This window comes from Gopherus evgoodei, chromosome 4 (genome assembly GCF_007399415.2).
Source record: "Gopherus evgoodei ecotype Sinaloan lineage chromosome 4, rGopEvg1_v1.p, whole genome shotgun sequence".
Classification (NCBI taxonomy): Eukaryota; Metazoa; Chordata; order Testudines; family Testudinidae; genus Gopherus; species Gopherus evgoodei.
This window is the reverse complement of record NC_044325.1, coordinates 33,562,834-33,577,359: the sequence shown is the minus strand read 5'-3', so window position 1 is coordinate 33,577,359 and position 14,526 is coordinate 33,562,834. Positions and strand designations below refer to the sequence as shown.

Sequence of the window (14,526 nt, the reverse complement as noted above, 5' to 3'; positions counted from 1 at the left end):
GACTGATAACAGGATAATTGCTAAGGAGATTGGCAATAGGATAAAGGGCATGATTCTGATTTCACTTTCTCTGGTCTTGCACTGATGTAACTCAAATGACTTTAGTGGTGCTGCAAATCAGGCCCCCAAGACCTTTCATTTGCAGGAGCTGGCTCAGTTACAGCGTGGTTTAGTAATGACTTTCTAGGTCTAAGACCAGAACGGACCAGTACAATCATATAGTCTGACCACCTCCATACACAGGCTATAGATTTTCCCCTAGAAACTGGATTAAACCATGTCTTTTTGAAAGATAGCTAATCTTGTGTGAACGACTCCAGGTGACATTGAGTGCACCACCTTCCCTGGTAAACCATAAATTAATTTCCTGAATATTATGCATTTAAAATCTCAACCATTAATGTTCATGAACACACTTTTTATAGTGAGCTCTCTTATTTGTTATTTATAAACAGGAAAAAAACAAGAGAAAAATCCAGTTTCATTTCAACATGGGACATGAAATTAAAACATGGGCAACTAAAGAGACGTATACCTTGGAACTTGCAGCTTGGTATTTAATTTAGCCCTAAACTTTTAAAGCATGTACCGGACTATATGTGAGCAGCACAAAGATCTTCAAACACTTGACAATTATTTCTAAACCAATTTTCTTTAAAACATGTTACTAGCACTTGATATCATTGATGTCTAAGTCCATGACCAGTTTCAGGTTTTAAAAAGAAAACATTTGGGTGCTTTTGAACACAAAATGGGTCTGAACAATTTCTTCAATGCCCGAAAGAAACCTTTCACACACATGCTGTAGGTATTTTGACATATTACTTCTGCGATTCATATAAGCAATATAATAATACTTCTATTTCATCCTTGCTAAGTGGCTCTTTAATTCTGCTGAAGAAAACTGGTTTAAAATTAATACTGCTATTAAGAAAAAGGTTAACATTTTTGCCTCGTTAAAGCAAAGCTACAAATGCTATCACCGGACTTTTTCAACTTGATGCTGTAAGCAATGGCTGTAGCAGACAGATGAAATGGGAGGAGTCATGTTACATGGTATGACAGTGCATAACTTTTAGATTCTCAGATTATATTGACCTCACTGCACTGACTAAGCAGTATTTACCGAGAATAACTGAAAAGGTAGCTAAGGAAAGCAGAAAATTTGGATTGAAGATCAGCATGGAGAAGACAAATTATGGCACTTGGAAAACAAAAGAAAGAGGTAACGATCAAACTCAGAGACAAAGAACTACAACAAGTGGGAAAAAATTGTTTACCCTTGGAGGACTAGTATTAAAGAATGGGAATTGTGAAGACAAAAAAAGAACAATCAATCAGACTTGCTGCTACTGCATTTGGAAAACTCTGAAATACCTGGAAGGTGCAAGACATTTAGATAAAAACAAAAATCAGTGTATATGCAACAACAGTCTTGAAAGTACTGCTATGTAGGTCGGAATGAGGGAGTAGGAGGAAAGCTGACTAATGTAAGATTTTGACTGCAGAAATGAACTGGCTGATAGGAATACTGAGAGTTCCAAGACTGCAGAAAATTAAAAATGAAGAGATAAGAAAATGGTTAGGGCAAGAAATAATGCTGTTCCAGAAGATTCAAGGAAGACAACTTCAATGGTTTGGACACATGGTAAGAATGGACTTGGAAAAGATACCATACATGGCGATACATACCAGACTCCAAGCAACTAGAAATGGAGGAAGACTGAGGATGTGTTGGATAGACACAGTCAAGAATGACAGAACAAAAAGGTTAAAGATGAATAAAGCCGTGAAGCTGGTACAAGATAGAAAGAGTTGACAGATTTCATTCAGTCTGATCATCGCTATTGAGCTGATGGATGGGAATCAAAGAAAAGAGAAGACAAGTGCTAAACTAAAATATGTAAATGGGAATTATGCAATTAATTTATTCATAAAACCTATGTGCCCCCTAGTTTAGGGGACTATTGTGGTTTGTGCACCTGTCAAAAGGAAAAGTAAGTAGTCAAATATACATTTGTTAATTATAAAGAATAGGTTCAATATATACATTTTATTTAGCATTTTGTGGGGCTGTTGTAATTTCATAGATCTCTTTTCTTTTTAAAATTTTCAGTGAAGTGTTAAGTATTCCTATAAAGTGACAGACTACTGTGGGAAGAGATGTTCTTTTCACCAAACAGGGAACACATGACAGTAGCTGTGGAGACATTCCTTACCAATATGCCTCATTTTTCACCAAGAAGAGTCACCTTTTAGAGCGGAAAGGGTATTCCAGTTTGATCACTTATAAATTCTGGCACATTGTAAGACTGACAGTTAATGCCACTTATAATATGGAGTTATGTCCACTAGGAACTGGACTGAGACTATTGGAAACCTTGGTGAAAACAGTCAGACATTAAATGGTAATAAAGTCCAGACACTACCAACTGAGAATGGATTTAAACATTTTAGAGAAAAATCCAATTACAAAAAGGGGTCATCATCTCTAGCAAACCCTATTTTCATAATTTATAATGTTTTAATTAAAATATGAATAATTTCAATCATTATTGCTGCTTTGACTCTGCAGAAAAAACTTGTTATGGTAGCATGTAGCCTTTTTCCCTCTTGCAACAATGTCTACAGAAAATGAGTGCAATTCAAGTAGATATCTGATTATTATTGTCCATTAGATTTATTATGGTAGGGGCCAACTGAGACGGGGGGGGCATGGTACAGAGCATTATACAAACAGGCTAACAGACAGAAAATCTTTGGATGGGTTTACTTAGGAGGGGGATTTGCTAAACAGAAAGAAAGTAAGGTAGCGGAGACACTGAAGGGAGGAAGTGGGACAGGGCAGGGGAGAATAGGGAGAAGGAGGAGGGTATGAATGGCAGGTGTAGATTGAAATGAAGAGAAGAAGATTTTTTAATTCAGAAGCTCAAATCTTTACACAAATAAACAAACAATGGTTATAACTTCCAGATTTTCCCCATATTTTAAAATTGGGAAACTGTGGCACAGAGACTTGCCCCAGGTCACTGAGGAAATCTGGGAATATAACTCAGATTTCCGAACTCTCGGTCCTGTGCTTCAAACTACTCGCTCATGTTTTCTCTTCCACTAATGAGGCTCTGAAATGCCAGCTTTGATTAAAAAATTTCCAACACATTTTATTACACAAACAAGGAAAAAGTGCTTTTCACCATATGAATTTTGAGGTTGCGGTTTGATTAAATTCAGTTGTGTACAGATGTCTCTTGGGTAAAAATCCAAGCAACATTTTAACTTCATAAAAATCATATAATATAGCAGTGGACCAAAACAACCAATCAGTTCACATCTGTCAAGCGCAAAGGACATCTCTCCATGCAGCAAACAAACAAATATTAACTGTATCTGAAGGTTTGTCAACAAGAAAGCAAAATTTCTATTAGGAAGAAAGAGAAGGCAATTGCTAAACAAACTGGTGCAGTCCCTGTCCAGTTTTAGGAAGTGTATTTGTAGTGTATATTATGTAAGTCACATAGCTTTAACCTTGACCTAGTGTTACTTCTAGAGACTCAGCACTCCCAAAACATCAAATGAAAAAGTGCTGATTAGTACATAAAATTTTACATTACTTTTCAATTGGAATGACCAGATAGATGAGTCGTCAGTAACAGAATTCAGCTCAAGCAAATAATGAGAATTTACATCCTGATACTGCCTATGCAGCATAAAGAAGGTACGGTTTGTTAGTTATTGCACACAGAGGACAAACAGTGGATAGCTTCATGTGACAAAGAAAGGCACCATATGGGGAGTTACATTTTAGAACTATAAATTAATTTTATAGTAATACAATAGCACTACAATACTATGAGCTCTTTCTGGGTCAGACAACTATTTACTCTTGAAATGCTGAAGCTACTCCTGGGGCAAATTAAACAAACGTTTAGGTAAAGAGTATATGGCACTTTTAATTCCAAATTAATAATGTAACATTTACACAGGACCTTGCATGCTTTGTGTTCTTCATCAACAAGACTGCAGGAAACATTCAGCACAGAAAAGTTTAAGCTTTTCTTTTTCTTTCACCTTTCCCAGTATGTGAAATCCTGTGACCAGTCCCCATTTACTAACCAGTGGTATTTCACTGATGCCTTTAGTCTCTAGCACAAAAGAAAAAAAAATTTAAATGCAAGTTAATATATATTCTGGAATTTTTCATTTCAGCTTCATAGTTCACCTTTAAATGCCCTCTTTCATGTTCTATTGATTATATACGAAGATGTTACAGACCCAGTCATGTGGCTGGACACTGACCAGACTACTGTGTTTTGATCCCAATCCTGGACCTGTGTAATCTTAAGATTCCCTTGGACTGAGCAGGCTCCAGCAATGTTTCTTCTTTAGCCTCTCTGGCACACATTCTGGGCATAGCTCCTCTGTTCCCCCTTCTGGAAGTGGGATGTGCTGGTAAAGCTGTCCTAAGGCCCCCAGAACCAGTGCTGACTTCCCACACCCCAAGACATCCCAGTGGCTTACACACACGCTCTCATAACACCAACTTTGTAGGCACTCTGGTTTATAGTTGTTCCCTCAGCGACATCTGACAGTTGAAGCACACAGATTTTGCAAAAGGATTTCTAAACATCATCATGCTTTACTTTAGACAGCAAAAGAGACATACAGTTCTAGGCAAACAATAAAATATCTGTAGGCTACTCCTTGCCTTACTTTCCTTACCAGTTTGGAATACATTTAGCAGAATACTCTGACTAAATTCTAAGGGAGTCTAGGATCCCTTTTCTCACTTTTCCTCTGGCGCATGGCTTCTCCCCAGCAACTTGGAATCTTGATCTCTGACCTCTGCAGTCACCAACTTTCTACTCTCTAAAATGGCCAATAAGAGAACCTCTCTTTTATAATTTCCAGCCCCCTTTGTCACATGATCCCTATGAAAGCCTCAACTCCCTCCAGTCAGATGATCAGTTGCCTGGTTATAGCACATCTGGGAGGTTCTTCTGGACAGTAGACAGCTCACTGACATAGGATGTCTCCATTTGCACAAAAGGCCATCGAGGTTTAATGACCCTCCACTATTAGTTCTTTGTCAACATCTCTCGAATTTCAGACTAAGATAGAGGTAAAAAACATACAGCAGAAAAGTCAAACCAGTCTTACAATCAACATGAAGTTTCTAGTTTAATATTGATGCATAATGAATCCAAATCAATCAGAATTCATGAATGGTACAGAGATTCACCAAATTATCACAGAAGGTAACAGTAACATCACGTCTGGTACAGTGCTAATTTCTTGATGGTTTTGTTTGAGCAATGGAAGAAGAAACAAAACGTCTGTTAATGCAGCAGGAACTTGTGAAATTCAATAAATCAGTTTTATTGGTAACATTTTTGGCCTATCACCCACAACACTCTTCATCTGTAAACGGAGCATCAGAGAGGCTATAGCTATGTAATCTTTGTAGAAAGTGACACTCAGTTACTCTGAAGGCTTGTCTACACTTAAGTTATACTGTTTTAACTATACAGTAGAACCTCAGTTATGAACACATTGGGAATGGAGGTTGTTCATAACTCTGAAATATTCGTAACTCTGAACAAAACATCATGGTTGTTCAGAGGGAGGGGAGGAGGGGCACAGCTTGAAACTAACAGAGATTAGGAATTTGGCCAATTTACTATAGCAAATTTTTGCAAAAGTGAACCAAGAGAGGCAGGGATCCTGCCTTCCCAGAATTTCCAGCTTGATATCTATTGCATGCTGTTGGTTCACAATCAGTTGAGATTGCGACCCTTAGATAAACATTTAGGTAGGACAGCACAAAGACATAAGCAGGTTGTGCATAGGGCCCCAACGGAGAACTCTGCACAAAAGTTCATAACATAAGAATGGTCATACTGGGTCAGACCAATAGTCCATCTACCCAGTATCCTGTCTTCTAACAGTGGCCAATGTCAGATGTTTCAGAAGGAATGAATAGAAGAGGTAATTATCAAGTGATCCATACCCTGTCGTCCAGTCCCAGCTTCCGGCAATCATAGGCTAGGGACATCCAGAGTGTGGAGTTGAACCTCTGACCATCTTGGCTAACAGCCATTGATGGACTTATCCTCCATGACCTTATCTAATTCTTTATTGAACCCCATTATAATTTTGGCCTTCATAACATCTCCTGGCAATGAGTTCCAAAGGTTGACTGTGCGTTTTGTGAAGAAGTACTTCCTTTTGTTTTTTTTTAAACTTGCTGCCTGTTAATTTAATTGGATTGCCCCTGGTTCTTCTGTTATGTGAAGGAGTAACTCTTCCTTATTCACTTTTTCCATGACATTCATGATTTTATAGACCTCTATCATATCCCTGCATAGTCGTCTCTTTTCCAGGCTGAAAAGTCACAGTCTTTATAATGTCAGAGGGAAGCTGTTGCAATCATTTTTGTTTCCCTTCTCTGTACCTTTTCCAAAACAATCCCCGCCCCCCCCGCCGCCCCCGAGACAGGTAGCTCAGAACTGCATACTGTATTCAAGATGTGCGTCTACCATGGATTTATATAGTGACATTATGATATAACTGTCTTATTATCTATCCCTTTCCTAATGGTTCCTAACTTTGTTAACCTTTTTGACTGCTGCTGCACATTCAGAGGACATTTTCAGAGAACTATTCACAACTCCAAGTTCTCTTTCTTGAGTAGTAACAACTAAGTTAGATCCCATCATTTTGTATGTATAGTGGGGATTGTGTTTTCCAATGCGCATTACTTTGAATTTATTAACACTGAATTTCATCTGCCATTTTGTTGCCCAGTCACCCAGTTTTGTGAGATTCCTTTGGAACTTTTCGCAATATGCTTTGGATTTAACTATCTTGAGTAATTTTGTATCATCTGTAAACTTTGCCACTTGACTGTTTACCGCTTTTGCCAAATCATTTATGAATATGTTGAACAGTATTGACCTTCGTACAGATTCTTGGGGGACACTTCAGACCTTCCCTCTTATCCCATGACTGATTACTTTGATGAGAGTCTTTTGTGAGGGACCATGTCAAAGGCTTTCTGAAAGTCCAAGTATACTATATCACCCTTGTTCACATGACTGTTGACCCCCTCAAAGAATTCTAATAGTTTAGTGACTCTTTGTTTAGTCAACTCATGTTGACTCTTCCCCCAACAAATCACATTCATCTATGTATCTGATAATTCTGTTCTTTACTATAGTTTCAACCAATTTGCCTGGTACTGAAGTTAGGTTTACTGGCCTGTAATTGCCAGCATCAGTTCTGGAGCCTTTTTTAAAAATTGGCATCACATTAAATATCTCACAGACATCAGTACAGAAGCTTATTTAACTGATAGGTTACATATCAATTAGTAGCTCTGCAATTTCATATTTGAATTCATTCAGAACTCTTGGGTGAACACCATCTGGCCCTGGTAACTTATTATTGATTAATTTTCCAATTTGTTCCAAACCCTCCTCTAATGACACCTAAATCTGGGACAGTTCCTCAGATTTGCCACCTAAAAAGAATGGCTCAGGTGTGAGAATCTCCCTCTCATCCTCTGCAGTGAAGACCAATGCAAATAATTTGTTTAGCTTCTTTGCAATAGCTCCTTTAGCACCTTGACTGTTCAGTGAACCCACTGACTGTTTGGCAGGCTTCCTGCTTCTGGTGTACTTACATTTTTTTGCTGTCTGTTTTTGATTCTTTTGCTACTAGCCCTTTAAATTCTCTTTGAGCCTGCCCAATTATACTTCTACATTTGACTTGCCAGAGTTTATGCTCCTCTCTATTTTCCTCAATAGGATCTGACTTCCAATTTTTAAAGGATGCCTTTTGGCCTCTAACTGCTTCTTTTACTTCGCTGTTTAGTTATGGTTGCACTTTTTTGATCCTCTTAATAGGCTTTTTAATTTGGGGTATACATTTAATATGAGCCTCTACTAAGGTGTTTTTAAAATGTTTCCATGCAACTTGGAAACATTTTACTTTTGTGACTGTTCCTTTTAAATTTCCATTTAACTCACTTCCTCATTTTTGTGTAGTTCCCCTTTCTGAAGTTACCGCTACTGTAGTTGGTTTCTTTGGTATTCCCTCACACACAAGGATTTTAAATTTACTTATATTATGGACACTATTACTGAGTGGTTCAGCTATGTGCATCACAAACTGTGGGATCCATGCAGGCAATGCTTGAAGAACATGCACTTATAATTAAACAGTCCTGTATCTATATAAGCCTATTACATTTACTCAAAATGTTCTGCTGTCAAACACACATGAATTTACTTTAACTCCTAATATTTCCACCAGCTGTTTAATTTTTCCTTCGCTAAAAGCGATAACCTGCACTCAAGTTCAAGGACTGGTAGAACTATATTACAAAAGAAATCTGCTATTTAAACAGAATTATAATTGTTTAACAAATTACTCTAATTTATTGAAATCAAATCAAGATACATTTATTAGGAAAATGTCAGCAATTACTGCAAATAAATTATGATTTAACTTAATATTGGGATCACAGATTTTTAGCAATGACCCAAGTTTTTTTTTATTACATCTCAGCACTGTGAGTGTAGTGTATCAGTTCTGATACACTACAGCCTGCAATATACCGGAAACACAGTTCGCTCTTAATTTATCATTGGTTAACGAATTACATAATTACGCTACAGCCTATGGTGGCATAACTTATGTCGCTCAGGGGTGTGAATAAACCACCTCCCCGGAGTGAAATAAGTTATAGCGACATAAGTGCTCGTGTGCACAACGCTAAGTTGGTGGGAGAACTTCTCCCGCCAACATTACCTCCATGAATGGCAGACGCTGTTTTATTATACCGACAGGAGAGTCCTCTCCCATCAGCATGGAGCGTCTTCACCAGACACACTGCAGTGGTGCAGCTGCATCAGTACAGCTGCACTTCTACAGCACTGTAAGCGTAGACATGCCCTTAATAACCTTACGCTTTTTCACTTGTTCCTCATTTTGCTTGAAGAATTTTTCAGTCCTACATTATTGATGAAAAATAGAAGTTACAGGTATGTCTTCATTGTCCCTGAATTATGTCTATAAAATGAAATTAATATATATTCTTCAAATGTTATTCTGGCTGTTCTAATGGGCATGACATGCCTCTTGCTGATAGGTGCAACACTATTTTAGGTTCTTTTCCACCAGTATACTTTATGGATTGGAAGGGAAATGAACTGTGGTGAAATCCTGGCTCCATCAAAGTCAATGGAAAGTCTGCTATTGACCTCCATTGAGCCAGGATTTCACTTCTGATATTTACATGCATGGGTTTATTTCATTTTTGTTGTTTTTTTAAATTAAACAAATAAACCCATGTGCAGGATCATGGACTACAAGGTTTTCTGTGTATCTTTTTCATCATCATGTCTATGAGAAAACAGAGCTTGGAACATTCCGTTGTGGTTAAATACCAAGTTATCTGATCACATCAATGAAAGCTAAGTATAATCTAGTCTCTCTCAGTCCTCAAAATGTTTCATTGGGAAACACTATAGGTTCTGCTGTTCTAAGGATGACTGCAAGCTGTTGTGTAATAAATAAGATCAGTTGTTTCAACTGGTCAAATTATCCCATCTTACCTTTTCTATCTCCTGAAGGTACAGGAGGGCAATATCTCCAGCTTTCTCGTAGCACATAATGATTTCTTGTTCACGGTCCGTGTGGAGGTTACTAGTTGACGAGGAAATTGGCAACTTCTCTAGACAAAGACCTGAAAATAAAACACAGTTTTAAAAGGGACACTTAGTTAAAACAATAGTCCTGTTTGGGACCCATGCTAAGCTAACCTCTGGCAACGTTAGAGGAGGAGAAGAACAAAAATGAATAAGGCGCGGTGGTCTTGAACAGTATATAGCATCGAGACCAAAACCCACACCTATTCCCATTTACCATGGCCCCGTTAAGTACTCATTCAGTTTCTAGCTGCCTTCTCACCCCAAAATTCACTCTTCACCAAGATGGCACCAGAGTTTGTCACAAAAACAACTCAGAAGTCCCAAAACAAACACAAAGATTCCCCTGGGTTCCAGCTCCCCCACAGATTCTGGTTTCCTGGGCTTCTCTTTTCTTACTGCCAGGACTCATGCTTCCAGCAGTCTCCAGCTACATCTCTCAACTCCACACTCTCTGTTGCCTTTTATATGACTCACCTGATTCCTCTCACGTGGGGTCATCTTGTAACCAGGACTGGTTAAGCCTCAGGCACACAAGGGCAAGCCACCCTGTTACACACACACACCCCACCACCCTCAGAACCAGGCTGCACTCCCCAGGGCAGGCTCAACCTGAAAAAATCCCCCCCTCTCTATTTCCCTCCACCATCCTGAGTTCACTAACCATGACATGCTGGCGATCTTGCTCCTCAAAGGCTACCTGGTGTTTATTAATTAACTGCTACCATGTACCCTATGGAGGAGCTTGGGCTACCCTGTTTCCCTTCTTATCCCACGGGACATCATTTGGGCGCCTACCACCTCTTAGAAGGGTATAGTCTGACAGTTACCACCTATGTGCTATGACAAGGTCTGCGTTCCTACTTCCTCCATTCTGGACCCTACTTGAATTTCCCCTACATCCCAGACCAGCACCTGTCCCCCAAGATTCCTTTCTGTCTGGAACAAATGCAGCTCCGAGGTTCGTCCATCCTTGGCTTCCTTTGTTTCACAATTTCAGATACGAGGCCTGAAGCTTCTCCCTGCTCTACAGAGTGGGTCAGAATCTCCTCCTCTAGTGGTCCTCCTCCCAATATGGAGAGTTCACCAATCCCTGCTGGCAAATTGTGTACTATGCTGCCCCTCTCTGGACTGCCTGAGTTGCTAATTCCCAGTCCTGGTGAAAACTGTTCTTCCTTACTGTCCCCAAATTGTGGTCGTCCCGTCCCTTTCCCCCTAACCCCTCGCCCCCCATATCAATCCATATGAGGGTAAGTCTTCTGCTTAGGCCCTTTTCTCCCACACTGAAAACAAACCTCTAGAGGTCTTGTCCTTCCCCTTAGCAGAAATAGCCTTTTTGGAGGGGACCTCAAACTACGTTGCCTGACTAAAACAGCAGCCCACAAAGTCACATTCCATGAGGGGGCAGTTTTTTTCTGGATGTGTCCCACTTGCCTACAGCAGCAGCACATCACTGGTAACTCTATCATCACCCCTCTGAAACTTTGCTGCTTGGTGACAATAAGGGATTAGTAGCTGTTCTTTTATGGTATGATGGTAAAGGTTAGCCCCTCTCCTTTCCTTTGTTGACTTCTCTGCCCTTGGGGTATCCTGGGTGCTGGCTTTCTGTCAATATCATATCGGAATGCTGGGCTAGACTCAGCATGCCTATGTGCTCCAGTCCCTCTGCCTCCAAATAGGCCTCTGCATTCTCTACCATTTCCACCACTATATTGTGTCCCCCTATGCAGAACATGCAGGAGCTGCTCTAAGACAATTAAGCCCGTTATTCCCACTAACAAATTCATTTCCAAGCTCAGCCATTGACCAGTTACATCCCATAGCGTCTGGATTACTGCATGGGGCTGGGCCTCTTGCAGAAACAGCTCTATCCGCAACTTCAATTGGTAATCCAAGCTGATCTAAGATGGCTGCTTTTAGATCAGGGTATGAGCTTGACAAGATATCACTCACGGCTCTATAAGACACTTGGGATGCCGCTATTAAAAAAGGGTGGTCTAGCAGCCTAGGTGGATTCTCCCTCAACCAGCAACCCACTAAAAAGTGCAGAGAACCTTCCACATCATCCCCCAGACCTAAGTTCCCTCTAAGCTGCGCGGCCATGCAGCAGGCTATCAAAGGCCATGCAGGAGGAGAGAGGCACCTCCTCCCCCAGCCCCAGAGCTGCCGCGGCCAGGGAGAGGAACCTCCTCCTCCGGCCCCAGCTCTGGAGCTGCCACGGCTGGGGAGAGGAACCTCCTCCTCTGGCCCCAGCTCCGGAGCTGCTGCAGCCGAAGAGAGGTGCCTCCTCCCTCAGCCTCAGCCTAGGAGACGCCACAGCTGGGGAGAAACGTCTCTTCCCCCAGGACCGGGCTTCCATGGAGAGAATGGGTTAAGGGGGAGTCCTCTCTCCCTGCTGCAGCCTGCATCTCAAACCCCTCATCCCCAACGCCACCCCAGTGCCAGCACCCCCAGCCAGAGCCCTCACCCCCAACACCCTATCCCTCTGCCCTAGCCCAGAGTCCCCTCCCATACCCCTCATCCCCGGCCCCACCCCCAGGGCCCACATCCTCAGCCAGAGCCACTGCATCTCCTGCCACTGTTGTTGGAAGGCAAACTGTACTTCCTGCTATTTCTGTTGGTTCTGTACAGGTGCGGGAGGAGAAACTGAGTTTTCTATTGCTGCTTTGCTAATAGGAGTACAAACCCTTCCATCTCCCCTTTTTTGGGGTTGCTCCTTCTAGAACTATTTCTCTCCTTGGTAGCAGAGGGTTCAGAGATCCCGCTGACAATCTGGTATAGCACCATGACTACCATCCTGCCTCTATTTCCCCTTCAAGAACTCAGTTTCCAGTCCCCTTCTCAGACCAAAATCCTTTAGTTGAATCTTTACCCAGCTGGCAATAGAGTTTGTCACAAAAACAACTCAAAAGTCTCAAAACAAACAAATTATTTCCCTCAGTTCCAGCTCCATAGCCTCCTGTTTTCTGGGCTTCCCTTTGATTATTGCCAGGACTCGTGCCTCTGGCAGTCCTAGCTACTTCTCTCTATTGCACACCTTGCAGCTTCCTGCTGCCTTTTATACATGAACCTCTTGCTTCCTCTCAGGTGGGCGCATCTTGTAATGAGGGCTGGATTAGCCCCAGGCTCTCCAACCCAAGGACACACCACCCTTTTATAAGTATACTGTAGCATCTACTGCAGTAACTAATTCAGCGGAAGCAAGTTGCAGTATTTATGCAAATATATGATGTATCATGACAGCCTAGTGCAAAAGCATCTTTTTCGAGTGTTTAAATTATTCAACAGATATATCTTCTGCCCAGAAGCCACCACAGTAGCTAAGGTAAGGTGAAATGCTCAAGCTAATGGTTCCTTGATTTAAATGTCTGAGCAAGGCAGGGGTATGTGTTACAAGAAAGTGGCAAAGTATTTTGAAGAAGAGAGTTTAGGAAGTTGTAAGATAGTTCAACATGTTTCTCCCTTTGCTTTTTAATCACAAATGTGGGCAGATGTACTCTGGAAGCTGTAATCATAGTGTGCAGCCAGTAACAAGTTGGAGCACATCTGATCATGACATTCCATCCTACAGAAAGTAGTGTTCATTGATGGGTAGGTGTTAGAAGGACAGATACCAACAACACACACATACACACACACACAGTGGAGCAACAAGTAACTTGTTAAATAATTTTATTAGTCTCACTATATAGTTCCATGTATTGAAATATATTGTTAATGATACACAGGACTGAATTAAGCATCTTCAGGAACAACATATTGAAAATCAATATAACAGCTTATGTAGCATAACACTGTTTGGGAAAGATCCTTAGCCCTGCTCTGACTCCTTGACATAGGGTATGAGGGCAGGATAGACATAAAGGGACCCTAAAAACCCCAGATCTAGCTGGGAAGGATTCCCTTAGCACAGGAACAGAGGAAGACAGCCATAACAACTTTTCAAGCATCCTTTCACAAGGCATGGCATTGAGGGCAGCAACCTCAGTGTGGAGATTCTAGTCAATGCCATGGTCCATAGGGCAGTTTCCCTGGGCTGATCTACCAGGCATACCCCTGGACTGTTGAAATTATGACAGGGCCTGCAGAGCAGTGCAGGATGAGAAGGGTGAAAAGGTAGTTTAAAGCCACCTTAACCCTTCCCTCCACTGTGGCTAGGAGTTCTGTACTGCACCTCACAGGCACACTGCAGAATCTCTCCTTTTAAGAAATATAAAAACTGCCAGAGGCAAACAGAAGCCTTGTTTCACAAAGAATATCAGATCTACAATGGATTTTAACAGTTATCTGGTACTCAATGCCAGGTACATGAGAGATTTATTAAGCTTTTTTTAATATCTAACTCTCACCACATGTGGGAGAGCAACTGAATACCACCTGCTATAATCAGATACCACTTGCTAGACAAATAATATCCATTATAATTATTTTCATGATATAACAGATCTAAATGCTATGCTTCATTTTTAAAGTATTATTCGGGCCATGTTTAGAGCTGAATAATGCTACCACCATCTATTTACATCATATAAGAGTACAGGGTTTCTATTAATTCACCAGCCACATCATTCAGATTAGATGAAGTGATTGGATCCTGCAGTATCCAGAGATGGGCATTGTTACATTATATGAACAACTATCTAATAGTGTCCTTTTTAGTGCAATTAGATGTCTCACTTACACCATCATCATCAATACCATTTTAAAAAAGCTGCATACGTGGAAAAATATTGCTCTATAGCCAAGAGTCAGCTTTTGATATTTTATTAATGCCGATCTGACAACTGCCATCTTGGTCAGCACACTGGGATTGAAC

At 40.8% G+C, this 14,526-nt stretch overlaps 1 protein-coding gene and 1 long non-coding RNA gene across 6 annotated transcripts in view; one reads left to right on the top strand and one right to left on the bottom strand.

Annotated features, from left to right (window-relative positions):
- The window catches only part of TTC7B (tetratricopeptide repeat domain 7B), a 352,148-nt gene that overhangs the window by 278,271 nt on the left and 59,351 nt on the right, over positions 1-14,526 (bottom strand). For all 5 annotated transcript variants that reach the window (XM_030558926.1, XM_030558927.1, XM_030558928.1 and 2 more), the window contains one exon: positions 9,618-9,748. In XM_030558926.1, the coding sequence (XP_030414786.1) occupies positions 9,618-9,748 (131 nt within the window). The remainder of the gene's footprint in view (positions 1-9,617; positions 9,749-14,526) is intronic.
- LOC115649854 lies at positions 992-2,662 on the top strand. Its single transcript, XR_003999947.1, has 2 exons — positions 992-1,997; positions 2,117-2,662. It is a non-coding gene; the product is annotated as an uncharacterized LOC115649854 (long non-coding RNA).